The sequence below is a fragment of the Lissotriton vulgaris genome, chromosome 9 (assembly GCF_964263255.1).
Source record: "Lissotriton vulgaris chromosome 9, aLisVul1.2, whole genome shotgun sequence".
NCBI lineage: Eukaryota > Metazoa > Chordata > Amphibia > Caudata > Salamandridae > Lissotriton > Lissotriton vulgaris.
In genome coordinates this window covers 566,810,846-566,837,147 of record NC_141697.1, presented here as the reverse complement: position 1 = coordinate 566,837,147, position 26,302 = coordinate 566,810,846, and the positions used below count along the sequence as shown (strand labels likewise).

The 26,302-nt window shown below is 45.8% G+C and overlaps 1 protein-coding gene across 2 annotated transcripts in view; it reads left to right on the top strand.

Moving 5' to 3' along the window:
* The first annotated feature begins 9,408 nt into the window (after positions 1–9,408).
* The window catches only part of LOC147691817 (calmodulin-1-like), a 57,827-nt gene continuing 40,933 nt past the window's right edge, over positions 9,409–26,302 (top strand). The window contains exons 1-2 of one of the 2 annotated variants that reach the window (XM_086938110.1): positions 9,409–9,625; positions 17,870–17,890. In XM_086938110.1, coding sequence (XP_086794236.1) covers positions 9,623–9,625; positions 17,870–17,890 — 24 coding nt within the window. In that variant the 5' untranslated portion in view covers positions 9,409–9,622. The remainder of the gene's footprint in view (positions 9,626–17,869; positions 17,891–26,302) is intronic. The other variant, XM_086938111.1, reaches the window with a different exon arrangement.

Genomic DNA, 26,302 nt, shown 5'->3' with positions numbered 1-26,302 from the left:
GTTGGAGCCTCAGGCTCCCTTGAAACGTTGGGGCGGCCCACTGCCAGCTGGGGCCGCCCTACCTCCACTCCCGCCCATGTGCCGCTCTCCGGCACCAACAGCAGCCGCACGGAGCCCTCCCCAGCCCTTCAGACTCACCGGGCTCTCTTGGGCGGGCTCCTCCGGGCGGCGGCCTCTCTGCTGGGCGGCGGCTCGGCGGCGGGTCTCCTCCTCATAATGAAGCACCGCCTTCTCCTTCCGCCGTCGTCCTCCCGAGTGGAGCCGCCAGGCTCCCGATCCACTTCTCCTCCGGGGCGCCGGGAGCCCCCAGCAGCGGCGACGCGACCTCTCCTCTTCCCCGGTCTCCCTCTGGGCACGGGAGACCGGCAACTCCCGCAAAGGCTTCCCCCAGGCAGGGGGGAAGCGGAACAACACGCCCTCCCGGCCCCGCCCACAACCAGGCGGCGGGCCGGACCTCTGCTTCCGGGGAACAGCCAATGGCTGCGCGGCAACTCTCCCTGGGCCACCCAATGGCAGCGCGGCCCTCCTGACGAGCCCACTGGCTCTGGTCGCGCTGTCGAAGCCACGGCGGCGGTTTCTTCGCCGAAGCACGGGGTGGACTCCTGTTGCAAATGTCCACAAATAAACAGCGCTATGGCTCTGAGAAGTTTTTAAGAGTTGTGTCTCGTATATTCTTACTTGTCCTCGTACATCTTTCTGCTATTGAACGAATGGGGAAAGGGTTTCCCAATACTAAGGACTAGTGGACTCACCATAAATCCTCATTAGTGCGCAAGAGGGCAAAGTGGTAGTTAACTGTTACCCACCCCGAAACTGGAAATGGATAGCTACGCAAAACTACTGAAATTACCCGAAAACAGGACATATCCATTTAAAGAGATAACAAATAACAATGATTAGTGGATTGCTTTCTGAAAATAAATGAGATGCAGTAGTGCCGGCAATGCCGGACCAGACACGGGGGCGTTCCCGGCGTCCCGTGACGTCGGCAAAAGCCAAAGAATGTCGGGAACGCCCCCGTGTCTGGTCCGGCATTGACGGACAGGCCCCTCGTCCAATGGCAAGGCTCCGTTTACGGAGCCAGCCAATCAACGACGAGGGCCGAACCAAGCCACACTACTCTTCTCATCAGGTTTTCGCCTGCGCCGAAAAGATGCGCAGAGCGCATCTTTGGCGAGGCAAAACCTAAAAACGGGTGCCCAAATCTTAGAACTCTATCTGCTCATAGTATATCAAGGGCTTATGTCACCGGCAGACTGCCGCTATCAATGCAGGAGGCATTGATTACTATAATACTCAAACCAGATAAACTGGCCAACAACTATGATTGCTATCGTCCCTTATCTCTGATAAATATTGACAACAATATTTACGCCAAACTGCTGGCCACGCGACTTCAGCCATTAACAACGATGGTGGTACGCCACGACCAGTCTAGTTTTATACCGGGCAGATCGACCTCGCATAACCTGCGAACACTCTTCACAACACTACACTACTTACAGCCACATAAATCAGCAATAGCAGCGCTACTAGATGCCACTAAGGCGTTTGACACACTAAAATGGCCATATATGTTTGTACTGCTGACCCGAATTGAACTAAGTATGAAATTCATCCAACAAATAAAATGACTGTACACTAAACCTACAGCTAGAATCAGATTTTATCATGTTGTGACTGAGTCCTTCGAAATTACTCGCAGCACAAAGCAGGGATGTCCAGTATCCCCCATGCTTTTCAGCATAGCTTTGGAACCGCTCGCCACAAGACTGCGGCAACATCACACGCAGCGGGGGCTGGGATTTACGACTAGGGGCCTAGTGGTGTCCCTTTACACAGATGATATTATATTATACATTAATAATCCAGTGGAGAATCTGAATCCCATGATCAAAGAGCTGGGAAAATGTGCACATCTTTCTGGGATATACATCAACTGGTCCGAATCCATATTGCTACTGCTTACAGAACATACAGTACCATTTCCATTAGACGTCCCTTTAAGGTAGGCAGCAGGTCGGTGAAGTACCTGGGAATATGGATAAGCAGAGATGTAAAAGAAATATGGGAAACAAATTATGGCAAAACTATGACATGGTTAGAAGAGAAAAAATAAATGTGGACTAAACTGCCCAGTTCCCTGGCTGGTAGACTGGTGAGTGCAAAAATGGTGATGCTCCCTAAGTTGCCGTACCTGTTTGTCAACATACGTATACTACTTACATCAGTATTCTTCACTAGACTGCGCTCTAACATGATAGCTTTGATTTGAGCAGGGAAGCAGCCTAGAATCACATGAGAGGTCATGACACTGCCGCTCCGGCAGGGCGGGCTAGGAGCATCAGACTTACAACTATATGCTTATTGTGCACAAGCTCAGTTTCTACACTACTGGCTATACCCAACCCCCTATCAGCCGCATGAGTTTATAGAACAGGATAATGCCGCCCCTTTACCACAAGCCACAGCCCTGTATCAAAAAGGCAAACGTCCTGTGGGGGTAATTGACACAATAGAAGCTATGAGATGGGCATGGGACACCCTAAGACGACGAGCAGGCACAACAGTCCTGAATGCTCCTTCTATTTCACTGCTACAGCACCCATACTTCCCCATGGTGGCGGGGAGACACACTCAAAAGAGTGCGAACAAGCTACTTATCACCACATTCAAAGACTTTATATAGATGAGGCATTTATCACCTCCACGCAACTGACTGGAGAAACCCCTCCGAACCTAGCGGACACTTTGCTATACTACCAACTACAAAACACTTGGAAGAAACTGCATGATACATTCCCAGCTCCACCTCCCACACCGGCTCCCTTGGAACACATATTGACTGAACCATCACCCAAGAAACTTGTTACCCCACAGTACACCACTACACAGCAAAAACACCCAACAGTACGCCCCGGGGACTGGACCATTGGAATGAAGAGATAGACAATAAACTTACGATGGAGCAGTGGTTATACTGCTGTAGCCAGTTGGAATCTTTACCCCCCCCCCAACTACAGATTACGGCTAATCCACTTCAAATTCCTGCATAAATTATATAGAACCCCTACACAGTTTATGAAGATGGGACTAAAAACCACCAGGAATTGCTGGAAATGTAATACACCAGATGCACTTTTCTCCATTGGGCATGGGGCTGTCCGCAGGCGGCAAAGTACTGGACTGACGTGACTAACAAAGTTAAGGAAATCACGGAGGGAAGACATACCTTGCACGCGACAGGTGGAATTACTGGGTTATGTCCAATAGGTCCCCCTCGCAAGCAGGAGGCTAGTTGCCACACTGCTCTTAATTGGCATTAAAATGGGGCAGGACACAGGAGCCAAACACAGACTCCTGGATTAATGCCGTTTAAGAGCAATTTACAGTGTATTGGGAATTAATGCCCCTCAAGGCCCTTAGGTATATGGACGCCACGGCTTGTCTGGATGAGAAGCAGAGAAACACCGACCCCTCCACCACGCACATCTCCATAAACAGACACCAAGAATAAGAGGGATGCAGGACACAGAGGTTAGCACAATAGATATAAGAGAGTTTTGTTGAGGGAGAAGGGAACGAGAGTGTAGTGGGAAACACTGTGTATTAGGAATGTACCAATGCTTGGTTATATCTGTGTTTCATGTAACGTAAAACGTGACTGCATGCCAAACATAAAGAAAGTACCAAATTGTGTAAGGCACTTGACGCAATTGCTCAAAATACCATTTGACAATTGCTGCAAGAATAAGTCAATGCTCCCCCACTTAAGGATCTATGTAACTGTCTGTGTAAAGCATATAGGTTGTATGATGTAAATGTACACATAACGCAGCAATGATAATTGTTATGTATCTTACAGACTTTATGTACTAATAAAAGTTTATAAAAAAAGAGATTTATTGTGGCTTCCCTTGACGTCATACCTTTCATTCCCTTTCTCTATTAACGTTCAAGCAATCGAAGGCTCCAAGCCTCCTTGAATAATTTTTATTCATATCTCCCGTCTGTCATTTCCTATTTCTCTACATAGCATTCTGTATATTTCTCATTCTCACATTACCTTCATTTCCCTGCCAGACTCCATTTTTTATTGGATCTTATATTATTTAGTTTCTCCTCTTCCGTTTTTTCTTTATTATCCCTTTCATAAAAATATGAAAAATGTATCAAATGCCATTTGTATAGCGATGCAAAATTGTTTTCTGATTTTCATTATGAGATTTGCCTTATTTCATTTTTGTAATTCGATTTCATGCATTTCTTAATTGTTCTATTTTATTCCATAACTAATACTGCTTTCCTCATGACATGTTTCAGTGTTAAGTTTATTTACATATTTTTCTGTATTTTCTCTTCAGTGTTCTTCAATAAAGCATCTTAAACTAAAAAAAGATATATACAAATTTCTCTCAATTCAAGGGTTTGTGAAATATCAATAAGCATTGTGCTTCCTATTGAGTTTAAGGATTGTCAGTTTAGGTGCTTGCTGCTTGGTAGTATAATATGCTGCGGTCTAGTGTTTCTGCAGGGATTTCCATTTTTTTTAAAAAAGGTTATTAGATTGCCCCATGTCCTCATAAACGCCATTTACGAACCCTGAACTTCCCTTGAACTATGTATTGCTTTTCTAGAGTTGTATTCCTTAGTTAAAACAAGCAGCAGCACAGGTGAACATCCTTTAGTTGCTAAATTGCTCAAGGGTATCCGCCTTGCGAATCCTCTGCGTCCTAAATACGTTTCTTTATGGGACGTGTCGGTTGTGTTGCGTTTTCTGGAGGCCTGGCCAGTCAATTCTTTGCTATCCCGTAAACAGCTGTCAGCCAAACTGACTATGTTGTTGTGTCTGGTTTCCTGCAAGCGGGTGTCTGATGTCCGTGCTTTAGATCTGGCCGGGCGCAGTTTTACTCCTGAGGGAGTCACTTTCGCCTCTCTCGGCGTACCAAGACCAATACTGCGTTAATTTCTTATCCGTCTTTCCCCGCTCGTCCCAACCTTTGTGTCGTTCGATGTCTCAAGGATTACGAAGTAAGTACTTTTTTTTCGTTCCGATATGCAAGGTCAGTTGCTGATTGCTTTGCAGAAGCCTTGTCGCCCCGTTACCCTGGCTACTTTAGCTCGGTGGGTACGTTGGCTCATGGCGGAAGCTGGAATTGATGTGTCTGTGTTTGGGGCACATTCTGCTCCAGGGGCTATGGCTTCTAAAGCTTTCTCGATGGGTGTCACTTTGTTTGATATGAGGAAGGCCGCTGATTGGTCCTCTGATTCTGTTTTTAAAACCTTTTATTTTAAGCCTATTGATCATGTTGCTTCTGTTGTGGTGGATCAGCTTTAAACAAGCATAATGGGAGCCTCCTGTCCTGAAATAGAATTCAAAATTTGCAAACATACGTGACAAGAATTTTCAATTCTATTAAGGGCAAGGAGGCGAGTATTATCCCACCCGTTGTTGTATACATTATTGTTGCTGTACACATGTTCAAGAGTTCATTGCTGTTGAAATGATGCAATTGCCTTGTCTTTCTACCCACCCTTCTTTTTTATGCTTATGTTACACGGAATGTGTATTACTGCTCTATGTCTCTTTTCAGGATCTGATCCCAAGTGACGACTCTTCGTTGAGGCCTGGATTTTCCTGCCTGCTCCTTTGAGGATTGCAATTCCTCTCTTCTTCTGTCGTTGGCATTATGGAATTTCCTTGGCTGTCCTGGTTTGGAGATGATGTTTTCCGTGATTGACTTTCCATGTTGTTTTCTGGTTTACTTGAACAATATTTTCTCACCAAAGAAAGAGGAAGTGTGACTATCTACATGGCCTTATATACGACAGACTCTATGGTTGTTGCCCAAGAGTTCATGGGTATTGTGGTTTTTTACTTGTTTTATTGGCTGCTGGGCATTTCTAATAAAGAAATGAGAATAGCATAATCCTCGCCTCCTTGCCTTAATAGAATTGAAAATTCTTGTCACGTATGTTTGCAAATTTTGAATCCCCATCTTTTGTAGGACACCTGACATGGAGAGTCGGTGTGCTCCCACGGCTTACCTGCTGCTCTGCTGAAAAGGGCAGATGGCGCGGGTCCCGGCAGTTCTTTACTGCTTGCCTTGGGTGATCTGAAACCCAGCTGCTCTGCCCTGCCATGCCTAATACAGTTCCGCACTAGCACCCTTCTCGCTCGTTACTCACACAATGAGAGCGGTACCAGTGAGGGAAAGGCAGGGGGTGCTTAGACCAGGGTCACGAGTCACAAGACACTGATGGAACGTCATCCTCTGCGCCTGGCCCGCCCCAGCTAAGCTCAAAGGCCAATCTGAGCAGCTGCTTTGGGTCAGGGCGGGCAAAATAGCCCGAAACAGCCTAAAAAGCCCAAATAACTCTAACGGGCTACTAAAGTGAGCAGCAAGCATCACGAGCTACTCACAGGGTCTCCGCGAGCTACCAGTAGCTCGCGATCGACTGGTTGGAGACCCCTGGTACAGAGGATAAAATCCACTTGTGTAGAAGAGGCTTTAAAATACTGGCATGAAAGAAAACTTTTAGTACACTTCCAAACAGCTTAATAAATCTAAGAAATCAATCAGAATTCATTATTCCCATGAAAAAATATAGTCTGCAGCTACAAATTGTTGCACATATCCATCCTGGACACAATAGGCACATAAAACAAATCGGTAAGTTAGGTGAACTTTGGGGCAAACTCTCAGACATCATCTGAACTGTAGAAGTTTAAAAGGACTAAATATGAGAACTGTATAAAATGTGCTCTGCCCTGAGTGCTGTAGTTAACTTCTGCTTCTAATTGTAATTGCAGTTTCACAAAATTGCAATGTTTTCTTTCAAAGAATCACATGCCTAAATGTTGAATCATTATGAAGTCAAGTCTGCATTTGCACTAACAAGCATTTGTAAATCCAATAGGTTTTGCCTATGTGAGAGCTATTTGCTTTGCCAATTTCTTTTAGTAATGTTGTACAGCACCGTGGCCTTATCTAGACAACTAAAAGTGGCTATAAACTTTGTCAGCTCCTCAAGGAAGGGTTGACCAAAGTGAAGGCACTGAGCCAGTGGACGCGATTCGGAAGAGGACAACTCAGCCAATTTTGGATCAAGCTTCAGAAGTATTGAGCGACGTCTTTCACTGGACATAGCACAATTCGCATTATTCAGCTGACAGACCGCTCTTTGTGCCCATTCAATGAATTCATTCGGATCAATTGCCATTGCGGACTCCTTGGCTCGAAAGCCCAACTCCAAAATCTTAGTAAGGGGACCTGTTAAATCCAAAAGTTTGTCTTGGCATGATCTCCATGCCCTGTCAATGCCCTTTTTAGGGTCTTTGGATTACTTTTTAAGATAAGTGAGAATAGAAGGATCCACCTCCGGTGTCTCTGCCACCTTATCTGCCAAATCAGGCTTTGGGCACTCCGATCTGGGTGTCGCGCTCACATCCTCATCGAAAGCCTGTCGAATTTGAGATTGAACATACTCGGCCACCTCAAGAGGTGGAAGACAGGCGGTGGAATTTGGATGCACAATCTCCACTGGTTCAAAAAGTTAAGAGCTTGGGTTGTGCAGGTGCGTCAACATAATGCTCCTTTCTCAATTTCTTGGAGGGTCTAGGAGTCTCCTCCTGGTCCGATACCATCATCCTGAGGTAACTCAGTGATGGTTGCTTCTTAGTGGAGGTGCCATAGTCATGGTCAGAAGCCATTGCTTTGGCCAGTTCCGCATGAGGATTCTTGGACCCATTCCCACTGGCACAAAGAAATAGTCAGTTGGCAGGATTGTTTCAAATAGTGGTTGTGGAAAGTCTGCCAAATAAGCTGGTTGCCCCGGGTCTGTATCATTCGCATTTTGTTATGGGATATTATGACCAGTTTTTCAGAGTAGGACACATCATTGAGGGTGACTTTGGGATTGTGCTTTGACCAACCGATCACTTTTACGTGATTTATTTTCTGACTTGGTTCTTTTCTTTCCTTTACTACTTGGACAGTTATCATAGATTGACTTAGTGGCACACGTGCATGTGTTATAAGACAAATATGACATCACCTGATCTCGCTAAGAGTTTCCTGCGCATTGTACAGAGTTGATAATAGACTTTTTTCAGTTATTTTAGATCCAAGCCCCTGAAGAAGGGCCAAGAGGCCCGAAATGCATTGGGCATGAAAGGTGAAAATGAATACTTTCTGCAACATCTGTATATAATGAATTTTCTGTGACTTCAACAGAATAAATTATGTTATCATTGTGAAAACTTTATTTATGTGTCATGAGCATTGTTTATGTTTTTCAATACTGTTTTGTAAACTTCGTCATACGAAAGGTTCTTGTAAAAGAATTTAAGCAGTCTTTTTGGGATTAAAACAAGCAGCAGCACACTGAAGTATGATGGTATTTACGTTGACATGTTTAGACAGCATGCCCATCATTGTAGCACACTAGATTAGAAAGGTTATTTTATTTTAGAACAAGTAAATAGCACGAAAAATAGGCAGAGCTCCACTCTCCACACAGAGTTTTGTGGCAAACAGACACATAGCAGAAGAAAGTACATATCTTAACAATGGCCAACTACAGGTCAGCTTTGCTTAGGTCTGCTAGACTGCTAAAAAATCCTTTAAACATAGAATCTTTCCTACTCCATGCGCACGGTTTTTGCATAAATTAAAGTATGTATCACTCAAGAATAAGACTTTAAGAGAAAAGGGTCGAGATAATTGAAACTAGACAAACTATCGAGCCTACTCTTTTAAGATGAACGAGTGTATTTAAGGTGGATGTCTACCTTTTTTATGGATTTTTTTTTATCCCTGCGTAGAAGCAAAAAAAAAAAAATTAACAGAAACCACGCCTATTTTATATGTCATCGGCGCATTGCAGGTGATAGTAGACCAATCGCTGGCACGAGGTTTGTCATCTGACCTGGGACCAGATTCTGAGCTCTCGATTAATGTTGCCAAGCGAGATAGCGTGGGCGCGTCCGTAGTAAACACTAAAGATAGACTAAGATTTAGTGTTAAATCCGGCCTCCTCTTAGTGCGAAGCAGGCTTTCATCTTTAAAAGTTTGGATGTGTGTTAAGCGGACATAATATGTCATTAGGAATGTATATTCTTGCTAATCAATAGACATTACGTTACCTATAACTCTTGATATGCTAAAAATAAAAACCGGTTTATTTTTTTGTTAGCTAAAACCCACGTATAATACTGTGCATATTCAATTAATATATTTACTTCCTGGTATACTATTTTTGTGTGTAGCACTCGGGAAACAACTGCCACATCATAAAAAAGAAAATGTGTGCATATGCTTTGTTCGCACTTGAGGAAGACGCACTTACAAGGCTCGAAGGCAGCATGGAAACACTATAACATGGCCGTTTGTATTCTAGGACTCTCCCGCTGTCGAAACTGCTCTCTGCCTGGTGTGGTCTGTAGCCGCTCGCACACTGTTTCCAGGGCTGGGCCAGCACATTGCGCAACCGCATTGTAGGCGCCTCTTGAGGGCGGAAGTATCCATCTCGCGCGCGCGTCTGCTGAGAGGTGTAGTCTGACTGCAGACAGTGGTCGCTGGTGGAACGTAGCTGAGGGACAGAAGGACCGATAAGCATCATGGTAAGAGAGATAACACTCTCACATAGAAATGGGATAGTATTGGGAAGGGCCGGATAAAATAGCATGTGCATGAAGTCTCTCTACACGGTTCCAACCCCGCCATAAGGCGCCTTATGGCAAAAGAGCGCGCAGACCGCCCCCACCAAATTGGTTCTTAACTCCAGTATGGTAGAAACCTCTTTACCTGCATGCCAGAATTCCAGTCTGTTTGAAGACCCCCCCCCCGGCCCCCCGCCCCCCACACACCCATTCCCCCGCCAGTGGGATCTATACGCCTCAATGTATCCCGTCTCCAAAGAGAGTACGATTGAGGGGTTGTGGAGGGGGCTCCCATTGAGATAAATGGCTATTAAAAAGTTTTTTGACGCGGTGAAAGTTTTTCGAGCGAGTGCCCCCCCCCCCCCTCGCCCCCCCTCCCTCACACCGTTTGAAGAAGGGGAAGATAAGTGATGCACCCCCTTGGTCCACTCTAAATATCGTTATGAAGATATCCTACTATAGAACCCAGTGCTTATGTAAAAACAGGTACAAAGATATTAGGCGAGCTTTTATAAATCGTTCCCTAAAATACGAAGCCTTAATAGAAACACGTCAAAAGCGCATCGCCATAGAAGAAACCTGCAAAGTGTAGCACATCTCTGACAGGTGTCGGGATACGACGTGTCCATACATTTTTACTTTAAGAAAAACAGATCCGACTCGCCCCCCCCCCCACACACACTTTTTCTGAAAAGACAACCAACCGTCCCAGGACGGGTAATGTCTTGGGTTAAAAAGCTTCTGCTAAAATATCGGGCCGAACGTCTCCTGTGCTGTGAAACTGAGCTAAACCAGCAAGAGTTTGGGTATTACTAAAATCTATATTTTGAAAGCACTGTTTTATCATTAACAATTTTTTGCAAGCACTGTTTGATCTTTAACAATTTTTTGCATTTTGCAGCAGCCTATCTTATGCTGTGTGTAGTAATGCAAGTTTAAAATAATGACGTACGTATTCTCAGTGCTTTGTCGCATACGGAACCTCATAGCACTTAAACATTCACAAGTCACTTCTTCACTGACCCCGCCTGAATAAAATTCTGCCACACTCTGGTTACAGACACCGACCTCTGCAGTGCATTAACTAATAGAGGTTTCATAATGTATGGTAGTGCATTTCCAACTGATTACATTGCATTTATTTGTCATTCAAGCTGCACTGTTTTATATGTAGTTACCCGAAGGTGAAAAAGTAAAAAAAAATTAAATTTTTAGCCACAACTATAACCCGGCCCTACACTCAACTCACCCACTTTACATGCAGCATCACAGTTGCTGTACTTCTTTTGATGAACTTCAATCACTGCTCTGAAGACTCTGCCAAAATACTACTAATGATAGAATCAGGCTATGTCTGGATGGGGCATCCTGGGATACAAATACAGTGCTAAAAAATAATCCCCCCCAAAAAATGCCTATAGGAAGATCAAACAGCAAAAAAAAAATTCCCCCACCCCCAGTGCAGCCTCCCAGAATAACACCTCAGAATACCAGCCTCCTGAACAGAATACTAACTTCTCCCAGAAGCTAAGATTATCTTCCAGTGCCCACTAAACTAAATCACTCCAACCAAATAATCCTGCAAAATGTAACTCGGCTATTGGTAACAACAGTTAGAAAAATAATTTGTGAACAAGAACTCTTTCCCAACAACGTTACTAAAAAGCCAGCCACACTTCCTCTTCAGAAGTCACAGCCTAAAGCAGTGGTTCTTAACCTTTGGTCCAAGGACCCCAGGGGCTTGCCACAAGGCCTACTCTGGCGGGATTAGCGACTGTTACCAAATTAAATATAAAAACATGAATATATTAAAATAAAGTATACACAAATTAAGATGCAAAATTTAAAATGTGAAAACCTTTTTAGTATTTGATTGTGAAAAATTCAAAATATTTAAGCATGTTTAGGTCAGGGATCCCCATCTTCTAATAATGCTACAGTGGGAGTCTCGGAATTCAGTAATGATTCAGAGGAGTTTCTCCGATGTCAAACATTTAAGAACCGCAGGGCTAAAGCATTACACCTTTCATTTTAAATCTCTGTAATAAAATCCTCTAATATAGTAACATTTCCTGAGAACCCAATTTAAATAGTACCTACTGAAGAACCCATTTTGCATATAAGTTACTTCTGAAAGACTTTACAGCAAATATCAATTTCTATTCGAACAATACCAATGCCCAGCTGAAGATGTCCACAAAAACGATACCCTTGTTAGTAAAATAACTCCTAAAAAGACCAAGGAATCTTTACTTCTAAAGACAGATTTCGCTGTAATTACATAAATAACCTTACATCTAGGTACCACACACCGTTCCTAAAGAATAATACACTAAAATACCAACCTATGAGAAAAATTTCCACCGCCTTAATAAATAGTACAACCCCACACGTCACTTAAAATGCTACCCATACTTAGTCAGTCTCCACATTAACTGTCTACAAAAATACCAAACCATTCCAATTATTAATTATACCAATGAAAGTCGGTTATCACACGTTCCTTCCTTGTAGGAAGCTGGCTCTGTATATACTATACCAAAGTGACGTATAGTGTGCACAGAGTCCAGTGGAACCCCGAAGGTAGATAGAGGTAAAGTTAGATGGAACCTTACTCTCTATTTGTGGTAGTGTGGTCCAGCAATAAGGCAGTATGAGGACAGTGTTAAGCATTTGTTGTACATGCTCACTCAGCAAATTAATTCACACACACAAAGACTGAACCTAAGACCAATTGTTTTTGTATAAAAATATTCTTTTAGTTTTTTTTTCTAAAACCAAGTAAGCCTGGCACAGGTAACCAAAAAATACTTTACAGTAGTAACGCAATTGAAATATAGTTTGAATGATAATTGTATATGCACTCTGGTTCGATTTACAGTATGATGCAGAGAAATGCAATACTTAGTAAATGTAGTACATAGACTCGAATAGGCTTTTTAGTAAAATAGCAGGTAAGTAACTTTTGAGATTACTAGGTTCACACAGAGTAGTATACCTAAATACTACTCTGGGACATTTCCTGAAAACAGGTAAGTAAAATAGTTTTTGTTAGATTATGCAATTTTGAAGAATTTCCTTAGTTTCTCAAATTCCACACTTAAAAACTTTTCACTGAAAAACAGTTAACACTATTTTTCTCCATAGGATAACATTATCTGTTTTGAGGTAAGTATTTGGTAGTGGGAATTATGGTTCTGAGGGTAGACTCGGGGGTCCCCCAGGGTCAAGGATGCACTCTTGTTACCCCTCAGCGGCACTAGGGCAGCCGGGTGCTGAGGCCCAATGTTATCCTGTGGTGGATTCGGGGCCTCCGTTTGGTGGCTGCTGGAAAGCAGGCCTCTTGGATGTGGGAGCAAAGCTCCTGGACTTTAGCTCAGGGCAAATGGGGAAACAAAGTAGCACCAAAGGTGCACCCTCAGCGCCACTAGGGGTGCAGGGTGCTGTTTCGACATCTGGTGCCCTGTTTTCAATGGGGAACCTCCGGTTTGCAAAGACACTGCAGGCTTGGGGAATAAAGTATTCGGTGTGCAACCACCACTTCAAGAGGCAAGTTAGGGGTTGGTTAGGCACCGTCGGTTTGGGCACACAAGGCTGTGGAGTGTCTGGTGCCTTTCGGGGTAGGATCTTACCAGCTCCTGGTCGCGATTAGGGGGCCTTCTGGATTTAGATAGCAGGTGTCGGCTGGAGGCTAAAGGCAGGTCCGAGGTCGCCGGATCTCAGGTCAGGATCGCTGGATGGACCTCCTCGTGGTGGTTGCCTGCTCGGCCATGGGCGGCGGCTGCCGAGAGGTGCGGATTTGTGGTTTCTGGGCAAGGCCAGAGGTTGCAGATGAACAAATCCGGTGTTCACGGGAGACCAAGTCTGTGTAGTTGAAGGCAGGCAGGTCCGCCGGGGTTTTCGAGGTTGCTGACGGCAGGACACACCGGGATTTCGCAGGACCAGGTTCGAGGCGGAGACAGGCGGGTAGGACTGGGGCCAAGTCAGTGGGTGTCTTCCTCTTGTTTGTTGCTGCACGGCTGTTCAGTCCTTCTTCTTCTTGTAGATTCTTCGTGTCTGAGGAAGCAACCTTCAGGGGTGCCCTTAACCCTCTGTGAGCGTCGGCCAATGGCCATCGCAAGCACTACCTCGGTAGTGCTGTGCACGTCCATTGGCCGACGCTGCCCGCCCACTCAGCAGAACTCACGCACTGCGGTGGAATTTGCGCAGCGGTTAAGGAGCTTAATACAAGATTTAGGGGCATTACAGGTAGGTAAAAGGCAGGGACCAACGGGTCCCTTCTCTGGGGTGGGTAAACCCCTTATGTCACCCTCTTGTGGGAGGGGGGCATGAGCCTGTCCCTGGTTGGCTGGGTCCACCCCATCTTCAAGATGGCATGGACTGAGAGTTGTGCTTCTCCTCGCCTGCCCCACCTGAGGGGTGGAGTTGGCAGAGGTGGGCACACCTCTCTTCCTCACTTATTTTTCCTGCCGGTTCTCCCACCCAAAGTGGGGGTCAGAACCAGTGGGGACCAGTTGCTGAAAGCAGCAAGTGGCTTGGGGAAGCTCACAAAGGCGGCAAGCCTTTGAAGCTTCCTCTTCGTGAACCCTGCCCATCCTGGGGAGGAGGCTTGGCACCTCGTCCCAGGATGTGCATTGTTTCAGGCCTCAGAGAGCAGAAGGCTCTTGACACAGGCGTCCAGAAACATGTCTGGTGGTGGCAGCTGAAAGCAGCCACTCTGCCTGGACACTAGTGGTGGGTAAGTTTTCAGGGGTCATCACGAAAATGCCCTCTGTGTGCATTTTTAATGAAAAGCTCCCAGGAGCATATACTCTTAATGGCAGCACTGCACATACAATGTCTAAGAAAGGACTTTAGCACTGTAGGGGTACAGGGCTCCTGTACCTGTACCCTCAGCACTGGTGTAGGGCACCCAGGTAGAGGGGTGACTGATCTATGCCAAGGCAGTGGGTTGTAGGCATGGCACACAGGGATGTGTGCCATGTCGACTCTTCACTTTCTTCTGCACCAAAACACGCAGCCTGCAAAGGCAGTGTGTATGTGTAAAGGTACAGGGCTTCGAAGGGTGTGACAATAAGTGCTGCAGCCCTTAGAGGTCTTCCTTAGTCACAGTGCCCTTGGGTACCTGTGGTACCATTTACCAGGGGCTGGACTGTGGCTCGAGATGCCAATTTGGTTAGTATTGGGGAAAGAACACAGGTCCTGGGAACCTGATTGGCAGGGACCCAGGGCACATCAAGTCAAAGTACATCAGTAGTCTTGCAAACAGTGGGGGGGGGTTACTCCAAAGGAAACCCACTTTCCTACACAAGCCCCCTCAGCCCAAAGGCCAGGAGACTAAGCCAAAGCTGGGAGAGTCTTCCTAGTCTTTCAGGCGAGGACGGGTAGAGGAAGTGGTTTGAAAGTTGCAGGGCCTACTCTGCCTTACATCCTTCTGTTCAAGTCAGCCCCTTTGGGGAGCTGGCCTACCTCAAGTTTCAGGACCTAATTCCCAATGCTCTTTTCCTAGCTCTTTACCCCATCTTTTTAGTTTGAGATCAGAGGTGTCTACCTCTGCAAATTCTAACTTAGCTAGGACAAAGCCCAGCTTATCCACATACGTTACCCACAGCTTGAGCAACCCCACCATGACCATAAGGGCCAGGGGGCCTAACTTGCTATTTGGCAGGGGGCTAGGCCACCATGCCAAATAGTGCTGCCATGATGGCTAACACCCAGCAGAGGCTACGGACAGCTGTCTGTGTCCAGAACCACACCATTAGCCATTCACTGGTAGGGGAAGTGGCTAACTTACAGGCTTCTTTCGGTTCTGGTAGCCAGTCTGCTGTTTTAGGGTGGGGGGTCGCTACACTTGGTAGTGAACACTCTTCTTCCACCCTCTGTTCTGCCAGCTGAGGAACCACCAGTTCAGGCTGGACTGTTGCCTGAGTAGTTGGGTCTTTTTGTTGGCTAGGTGGGACTTCACCAGTTTTCGTGGGTGAGGTCTGGCATTGGACCAATACCTCTTTTTAGCTCAGACCAACCTCTGGGTGGTCATTCCCAAGGAGACAATCAAGGGAGGTCTTTACTGACTACCACCTTTCTCCATCTAAGGGACCCAGCAATTTCTAGTAGCACGACAGCCACAGGCATAACAGTGACACCCCCTGGGACAGCCTCGCTCTTTGTTTCCCCTGGGACATACTGGTTTGAGAGAATCAACCTGACATGCATCAGTGTGACTAGCACCGGTATCTCTCAGGGCTAGCACCGGTATCTCTCAGGGCAGTGGCTGGGATTCCATTCACCAGTAGGTGGTTGAAGTGTCTACTCCCCTCTGGAATCTTCACCTCACCTTTTGGGTCCAGTTTCAAGTTGAAGGCTAGGGTGACTTCCTCATCTGAGGATTCACCCTCCAAAGCCACACTGTCCACACCTGGAGCTACACTAGGGGCTTTTTTTTAGGACAGTTAGGGTCCTTGGTGTGGTGTCTTGCCTTTTGACAGTTGACACCATACCATGTTGGGATCCCAATTCTTACCTTGGTACCCAGTTTTGGTTTATGAGGTGTCTTTGGGCCCACCCTCCTGGACAGGGTCTTGGGGGGGCTACCTGGGACTCCTTAGAGGCTCACTGTCCTTCCTCTTGGGAGGTTTTGTAATCCCTTTCTTTCTGTCACCCCCAGTGGACGTCCTAGTTCTCCCTGTTTTGACCCAATGGTCCGCCATCTTTCCCAATTATTGGGGATAAATTGGACCTAGGTCTACCAGATACTGATCCAACTTTTCATTAATGCAATTACTTTGTGTTCTTTCATAAACAAATTATAAAGACCATCATAATATTGCACTTTGCTTCCAGTCAACCAGCCATCTAGGGTCTTAAATGAGTAGTCAACAAATACCACTCAGGAACTGCTGACTGGGTTTTCTGAGCCCCCCATAAGCTAATTCTATACTCCTCAGCTGGGAGTCCAAATCCTTCAGAGTTCTCCTCATGAGGTCATAGGACTCGGCGTCTGCCCCACTAAGGGTCATATGACTGTCTCTGCACTTACCAGTGAACAGTTCCCAAAGGAGTGCCCCCAGTGAGTTTTCTTCACCCTGCTGGCTTCACAAGCTCTTTCAAAGGCTGTGAACCATTTGATGATATCATCACCCTCCTCAAATTTGGGGACAATCCCTTTGGGGATCTTGGGATCATAGGATCCTTCCTTTTCTATATTCTTTTTAGATTGCTGCCACCATTAATGGATCCTAGGCCAATCTCTGCTCTTTCTTTTTCTAGAGCCAGGAGTCTGGTCTCAAGGTCTAATCTTTTGTTCAGCCTGGCTAGCAGGATGTCCTCCTCATTGTGGCTTTTATCAATGTACTCAGTAGTGCCTGACCCACCTGTGTGTGATCTAGGTACTGGGAGGTTGATTCTTGCACTCTGGGCCACTGGAGCCTGTTTCTTAAAAAGCGGGGGAGGGCTGATCTACCTGGTCATCCTTTCCCTCCTCATCTGACTGGTCTTCACCATTTTCAGATGGGTGGTCCTTGGCATACCCAGCCAACAGCTCCTGGAGATTTTGTTTGGTGGGCTGGGACCACGTGTCTGTTTTTAATTTGACATATAGCGCTTACCTCTTTGAAAGACAAGTGAAGGTAAGGGGTGAGGTTGAGCTCGACAACAGGGTCCTCTTTATTATGGTTATTTTCACTAATATCTGGGTTCTTGTTTTGAGTCCTTGTTAAAAAAAACTTATCCTCTTTAACCCAGCTACAGTGAATTTTATTTTATTTTAAATTCTAAAGGGACTTAACCAAGGCCCTAACAAGACTTTTAGTAATATTGCAAAAAATGCCAATTTGAAAAATCAGAATTCTAAAGAAAATTTAAGAGTTCCGTTGTGTGATCAGGTGTTAACCAAGTAGTCCAACAAATGCAAAGTTGTATATCCCACCACTGATCCACCAACATAGGAAGCTGGCTCTGTGTATATACTATACCAAAGTGAGGTATAGTGTGCACAGAGTCCAGTGGAACCCCAAAAGTAGGCAGAGGTAAAGTTAGATAGAACCTTACTCTCTATTTGTGGTTGTGTGGTTGAGCAGTAAGGCAGAATCAGAGGACAGTGTTAAGCATTTGTTGTACACACAGTCAGCAAATGAATTCACACACTCAAATACTGAATCTCAGACCAATTGTTTTTGTATAAAAATATTCTTTTATTTTGTTTTCTAGAACCAAGCAAGCATGGCACAGGTAAGCAATACGTACTTTTACAATAGTAATGCAATTGAAATAGTTGAATGATAATTGTATATGCACTCTTGTTTGATTTACAGTATGGATGTAGAGAAATGCAATACTTATTAAATGCAGTACATAGACTTGAATAGGCTTTTTAGTAAAATAGCAGGTAAGTAACTTTTGAGTTTACTAGGCTTACACATAGTAGTATACCTATATACTATTCTAGGACATTTCCTGAAAACAGGTAAATAACATCGTTTTTGTTAGATTATGCATTTTTAAAGAATTTCTTTAGTTTCTCAAACTCCACGCTTAGAAACTTTTCACAGAACAACAGTCCATGTTATCCAATGGGGGAAAATAGTGTTATCGGTTTTGAGGTAAGTATTTGGTAGTAGGAGTTGAGGTTCTGGGGTTAGACTCAGGGGTCCCCCAGGGTCAAGGATGCACTCTTGGTACACCCTCAGCAGCACTAGGGCGGCCGGCTACAGAGTGCTGAGGCCCAATGTTATCCAGTGGGGGATAGGGGACCTCCAGTTGGTGCTGCTGGCAAGCAGGCCACATGGGTGTAGGAGCAAAGCTCCTGAACTTTAGCTCGGGGCAAATGGGGAAACAAAGTAGAAACGAAAGGTGCACCCTCAGCAGAACCAGGGCAGCAGGGTGCTGTTTCGACATCAGCCGCCCTGTTTTCAATGGGAAACCTCCGGTTTGCAAAGACACTGCAGGCTTGGGAACTAAGGTCTTCTGGGTGCGACCACCACTACGAGAGGTAAGTTGGGAAGTTAGGGGTTCGTTAGTCACCGTCGGTTTGGGCACACAAGGCCATGGGGCATCGGGTGCAGGGGTACCTATTGGGGTCGGGTCTTGTTACCAGCTCCTGGTTGCTATTAGGGGGGACTTCTGGATTTAGACTGCAGGTGTCCGCTGGAGGCTTGAGGCAGGTCAGGGGTTGCCGGATCTCAGGTCAGGATCGGCGGGGTGACCTCCTCGTGGGGTTTGCCCACTCAAGCTCTGGCCGTGGACGGCGGGTGCCGTTTCCGGCCAAGGCCAGAGGTCTTCCCTGGTATCACTTACCAGGCTGACCTGTGGCTAGAGATGCCAATTGAGTTCGTTTTGGGGAAAGAACACAGGCCCTGGGAAACTGATTGGCAGGGACCCAGGGCACATCAAGTCAAAGTGCATCAGTGGTCTGGCAAAAAGTGGGGAAGTTACTGCAACAGAAACCCACTTTCCTACATTCATTACAACATAGTAACCACAGTGTGATTACTTTTGACACATTACTTTACATTGTGATACTTTTATATCGTAGCTTAGTTGGTAAGTAATATTTTTGCCACCATTTGTGTGTGTGTGTGTATATATATTATCTCAAGTAACTGTAGCTCGTGCTCTAAACTAACTATAATTGCTCCCCCTCCATGCGCAAGGTTGTTTGTCATCAATGAATGCTATTTCAGATGGAGCAGTGATGTTATCAATGATGTTATCAATGATGTCATAGAACATGTCATGAGAGATGTAATATGTGAGGTAATTAGCAGTGCATGGAGAGGGTGTAAGTTATAGTCCGGGCCACTGGAATTATGAGGCAGGAGTGACTAAATGATGCAGCAAAATGGGGCATATTTTTTATAGCATTATTTTATTAGTACTCTTTTTACGCAAAGTAATACTTACTGTTTGGGAAAAGATTTCACCTCCGTAGTACAGGTTTAATAATCCAATACAGAAATAAGCATCTTAAAGATGACTGGTTAACTTTTGCCAAGGGCCTTACACCGCGAGTGAACACATCGCCTTGTTTTTAGTAACTTTCGGTCCATTTGAGCAAATTTTTAGGGTTAAAATCTGCAGGTTAGACAACAGATGGTCGATTATGTGGTAGATGCAGCAAATCCATAATTATGCAAAAATAAGCAGACCCCACAGAATCTCATAATTCCACTGGTTCTAGTTACTTTAGAGCATGAGTAATATTTGCTTGAGAGAACTAGAACTGGTGAATTTCAGGGACTTTGTTTATTTAAAACAGTTAGCTTTAACTGAGGTTTTCACCTAACTATAACACCCCTTTACTCTTTGTTCTTTTCAGTTATTTTCTACGTTTTTAATGTTAAGTAAGATGCCCATCGCTGTGCGTGTTGTTGTGCGGGGGCCTGGCCTGTGACCAGGTCCTGCACACAATCCCCCGCATGTGCCCTACATCCCCCAGCCTTTGGCCACATGCAGTTGGGCACAGGGCCTGGTTGCCCATTGGCTGACTGTGAGGTTACAATATAAAGGGTGTTATTTTAAGTAAGGTAGGCTTACTGACTTTGTCAAAAGGTCAGAATGCCAAATTATAAAACGTGTGTCTATTGACTTCATCAAGGGGTCAAAATATATAAAGCAGACCTATTGATTTTATCAAATATCACCAATTATAATTTAATGCATGTTTAATTCAAACATTTCAATTTTTAATAACAATGTCATAAAAATTGTCATATAAAAAATCAACATGCCTTTGATTCTTTCCTTTAGCATTTTTATGCCACAAAATGCAACCATGAAAGCAACCACAAGAGGACCCTGCACTCCATCTGAAGAGCATATAGCTCCAGCTTGGAGTGCTTAAAATAAATAAATACAGCAAGCTCTCTTGGAGATGTCATGAATTTAATGACCACAGATAATTTTTTAAATTTTTTATTTAATATTGTTTGGGGGGCTGCTGCACTCCCTGACAGTATAAAAAAAAAAGGGCGCTTGATGGTGCTCTGCCCTTTCTAGTAACTCCAACATGTCCCAAAAAATGTTAAAGGATTCTCTGGGCTTCTTTGCAAACAGCGTTGAAGTCCGCACTGCAGGGGTCAACCTTCAAAAAGCTATCTGAGGTTTTCACCGCAGAAAAAGCTTTTTGTTATCCATCAGGACCCAGCACGAATTCTAGCCAAGCCTCTGGCTCCAGGACTGTTCCAAAGAAATGCCAGCTGGCCTTCAAGGGGGAACCAGTATTTAACCCTACCAGGCCATAAAGCCCCAGATGGATCATTCTCAGCAACTAGTCCTATGCTCTTCCCACAATTGCCATCCACAACTTCAGCCCCTACACTCTTCCACAGAACACTAACGCCAAGTCTAGCAGCCGTTACTACACCCAAGACCTCTATGACAAGGCCTTCTGGCCCAGGGAGGTAAGTGATCCCTTGGATGACCTTTGTAGTGGACCTCCAAGATGAACACACCAAAAGAGACGAGGGACTGCGGCTTCTCTGACTCCCTTACTCACAATATAAACGCACTTCAACAGAGAAACCCTATCTAAAAAACACTGTCATCTGTATAGTATCCAACCACAGATTGAGCAGTTTGGTCCTATAATGATCCATCTAAGGGAAACAAGATAGAGTATGTCCTGTTCCCTAAAACTAAATAGGGGAAGACAACAAATATCTGAATACTGCCCTCACACACTTTGCAGTGTCATGCTTCATCATTGGGCCGCATCATACATCTAGGTGCAGACCAACACACTAGATGGAGCGCAATCTTTTTTTAGACTAAGACTAGTGGTGAGGGTAGGAAGGTTAAAGGAAAAAGATGTGATAATACACATACAACATGTAAACAAAACACAACAAAAAAGAGGGAACGGAGTTCTCTTCCCTTCTGTGCTGGGACCAAACAAGTGCAGTATTGAATTTAAAACAACCTAGGGATCAACAATAATCCTTTTATTCTGTCTGTAGACCCCTGGAAGGATTAAAAGTATATATTTTGGGGTATAGAGGGAAGGTAACAATCCCTATAGCCCCACTGCTTTTACTAACATGTTTCTGCCACTAAATGGCATGGATTCCCTCTATACCCCAAAATATATACTTTTAATCCTTCCAGGGGTCTACAGACAGAATAAAAGGATTATTGTTGATCCCTAGGTTGTTTTAAATTCAATACTGCACTTGTTTGGTCCCAGCACAGAAGGGACGAGACCTCCCTTCCCTCTTTTTTGTTGTGTTTTGTTTACATGTTGTATGTGTATTATCACATCTTTTTCCTTTAACCTTCCTACCCTCACCACTTGTCTTAGTCTAAAAAAAGATTGCGCTGCATCTAGTGTGTTGGTTTGCACCTAGATGTATAATGCGGCCCAATGATGAAGCATGACACTGCAAAGTGTGTGAGGGCAGTATTCAGATATTTGTTGTCTTCCCCTATTTTGTTTTAGGAACAGGACATACTCTGTCTTGTTTCCCCTAGTTGGATCATTATCGGACCAAACTTCTCAATCTGTGGTTGGATACTATACAGATGAGTTTTTGTTATATAGGGTTTCTCTGTTGAAGTGGACCTCCAAGATGACCTGAACTCGAGCCGTACCCTGCCAAACCAGTTCGCCTAATGATACTACTGCATACCATGTGACAAAGTGGTCACAGCACCAATTAAACTATATGCAGTGCAGGATGAGAACGACTTCCTAGTTGATGCTCTGTCCATGTCTGAGAATGCAGAGCTATGTCTCCCATAATGAAGGGACTGCTAAGGTTAGCCACTGACAGTTTTAAGAAGCTGATAAAGGCTAGTTTGATCATTCCTGAAGTTGAGAATTATAAGCCTGCCTCCAGTGACCCAGCATATATTCTTGCTAAGATTGCCCCAAACTCCCCAGTTGTTAACTTTACCCCTACCCTCTGTCTAGGAAAGAGTTGAAGCACATTGGTGCTGCTGGAATGTATGCAGTGCTTCGGACAGCCATGCATTGGTGCAGTGCAAAGTTGGTAGGATGCTTCTCCAGGTATGACTGGTACCACTGGGGAGAGATTGAGGACCTGGTGAAATACTTTGCAGATGCCTATCATAAATGAGAGCAGGAGTAGATTGCTGAGGAGAAAATAATCAGTAGTGCAAACAGTAGATGAACCCTCCAGGTGTCACACAGTCGCAAGGAGTATTAATACCAGCATTCTCCTCGGGCATTCGTGGTTTAGGATGTCCATGTTTAGGCCGGTGGTGCACGACCACCTTTTGAACATCCCTTTTGATGGGGAGCAAGGGCTTGGCACCCCAAGTGAACCAAATATTTGGAAAAATCAAAATGGACACTGATCTTGCTAAACCCATGGCCGACCTACAGTCCCACAAAACCCTGATCTTCATTTTACAGGCACCAAAACGGGAGCAGAGCAAAACTGACATGCTGCAGTCTGAAATCCCTGTACCAAGAGCACCAAGTAGTAGGTAGCAACTAACAGAGCCCCTGCTCAGATAGGCCCTGCACCCAGTTGACGCTGCACATGGCAAAAGGCTGTGTGCTGTGGAGGGTTTTGATAGTTCGGCATGGTAATAAAATCTTACTTCACGTTAAACTGTAGAAATTCACTTACAAAAACCCTAATGTTAAAGTGAGGTTATAATTGGGCATGGAAAGATCTTACTTTAAATTTTTTTTAAAATCTTTAAAATTCACGGAGGAATCCCCCCCCCCCCCCCCCTACCGTTAAAGTGACAGTTAAATGAAAAGTCAGTTAAAAATAGTGTCTCAAACACTGAAATTCTCCAGTTATAGTTAACTTAAGTAACTGTAACTTGCACACTTGACATGCACTGCTGATGCTCTCACATGTAACCCCACTCATGACATGTTCTGTGATTTTTGATTACATCACTGGTTACATCTGAAATTACATCATTAATGACATCACTGTGCAGGACGAGTGTGCAGTTATAGTTACTTCAGTTAAGCATTATTGGTGAATTTCAATGTTTCAGTTTAAAATGGTAGTTTTGTTTTTTTAGTGCCTGTCCTTATCGACTAAAAACCTTAAAATTACCGCACATCAATACCAACCAGTCTTCTCCCCTTTTGTAATAATCCAAAAGTTTCACTTGTACATATACCCTTTTAAATGGTAGACCACTGAAACACCTTGAAAATGGTAGCTAATCCTAAACAATGTCCATTTTGAAGTGTTCCTCCAAACACCTTTTTATCAAATCCTTCCACACGCTGGGCCCCATCTTCTCCACAGGTCCCCACGTCTCCTTCAACCACACCACCGAAACCCTCTGGACCGACCACAGATGCGTCCATTTCACCTTCAGGAAACCCACCACACCCAACAGCTGCCACGCCGCCGCTGGGGCAAGGTCACCGAGTACCAACTGACCACCACCCTCTCCCTCAGTCCACCCGACGACCCCACCGACCCCGACACCGCCATCAACAACTGCGCCGACACCCTCGACCCCTCAAGACCTCCACAACCCATCGCACCAACCAGAAAGCTGCATGGTTCACCGAAGACCTCCGGACCTCCAAACACACCTGTCGGATGCTGGAGAAGAGATGGCTTCGCGACCGAACTCCAGACAACCACACAGCCCACAAAAACGCCACCCGAAGACACCACCAACTCATCGGACCGCGAAGAGGACCGCCTTCAAGGACTGCCTGGACAACAACGCACACCACTCCAAAGAGCTCTTCGGCATCGTGAGGGAACTTTCCAACACCAACGACATCCGGCCTTCACCAGACCTGTGCGATTCACTGGCCAGCTTCTTTCTCCGTAAGATCGCCGACATCCACAACAGCTTCAACTCAGACACCCCCACATCCACCGCCCCAGCGACCTCCACCCGCACCAGTCGCCTGACCACCTGGTCCAACGTCAGCGAGGAAGACACCATCAAGACCATGAACTCCATCCACTCCGGATCCCCATCGGACCCATGCCCGCATCACAGCTTCAACAAAGCCGGCACAGTCATCGCACCCCATCTCTGGGAAATCATCAACACCTCCTTCGAGACAGCTACCTTCCCGGAGAGCTGGAGACACGCTGAGATCAACGCCCTACTGAAGAAACCCATGGCAGACCCCAAGGACCTCAAGAACTTTCGGCCCATCTCCCTGCTCCCCTTCCTGGCGAAAGTCAGAGAAGATAGTCAGCTGACCCGCTACCTCGAAGACAACAACATCCTAGACCCATCCCAGTCTGGCTTCCGCAACAACCACAGCACTGAGACCGCCCTCATCGCCGCCGCCACCGACGACATCAGGATCCTGATGGACAAAGGGGAAACAGCCGTCCTCATCCTTCTGGACTTATCAGCAGCCTTCGACACGGTCTGCCACCGCATCCTGACGGCACGCCTCCATGACGCCGGAATCCAAGAGAAGGCCCTGGCATGGACCACATCCTTCCTCTCCGGCAGAACCCAGAGCGTCCCACCCTTCTGCTCAAAGACCACTGAGATTATCTGCGGCGTCCCACAGGGATCCTCCCTCAGCCAGACGCTTTTTAATATCTACATGGCACCGCTCGCCCAGGTCGCAACACGACACAAACTCAACATGATCTCTTACGCCGACGACACCCAGCTGATCGTATCCCTCACCGAAGACCCCCACACCGCCAAAGACTACCTCCACAGAGGAATGAAGGCCGTCGCCGAATGGATGAAGGACAGCAGGTTGAAGCTGAATTCAGACAAGACGGAGGTCCTCCTCCTCGACTCCACCCCCTCAGCCTGGGAGGACTCCTGGAGGCCCACTTCGCTAGGAACACCGCCAGAACCCACCGAACACGCACGCAACCTGGGGATCATCCTTTACTCCACCCTCTCCATGACCAAGCAAGTCAACGCCGTCTCCGTGTCTTGCTTCAACACCCGCCGAATGCTCCGCAGGATCTTCAAATGGATCCCCTCCGACGCGAGAAAGACAGTCACCCCCGCCCTTGTCACCAGCAGACTTGACTACGTGAACGCCCTCTACGCAGGAACAACCAAGCTCCTGAGACTGCTCCAATGCATCCAGAATGCCGCGGCCCGACTGATCCTCGACTCCCCACGACGCTGCCACATCACACCCCACTTGAGACCTGCATTGGCTCTCCGTCGTCAAGAGGATCACCTTCAAGCTCCTCGTCCATGCACACAAGGCCCTCCACGACACCAGACCTACATACCTCAACGACCTACTCCGCTTCTACACCCCCACCCGCAGCCGCCGCTCGGCCAGCCACGCCCTCGCCACAACCCCTCGCATCCGGAAAAAACCACCGCCGGCGGTAGATCCTTCTCCTACCTCGCCGCCAAGACCTGGAACTCTCTCCCCACACACCTACGACAGACCCAGGACCTACCGACCTTCAGAAGACTTCTCAAAACCTGGCTCTTCGATTAGTAGCAGCCCCACCCCCCCAGCGCCTTGAGACCCTCACGGGTATGTAGCGCGCTTTACACATGTATTATTGTATTGTATTGTCCATTCTCTTAATGTTGCCAACATCAGAGTAACAGTTTTACACAAAGAACATTTTCTACCAGAATACCAGCTACCCTCCTAGTAGGCTCCTCCCAAATATGTCCATCTTTAACAAATAATACCCTACATAAATCAGTTTCCGTAAGGAAAGCTTCTCAAAA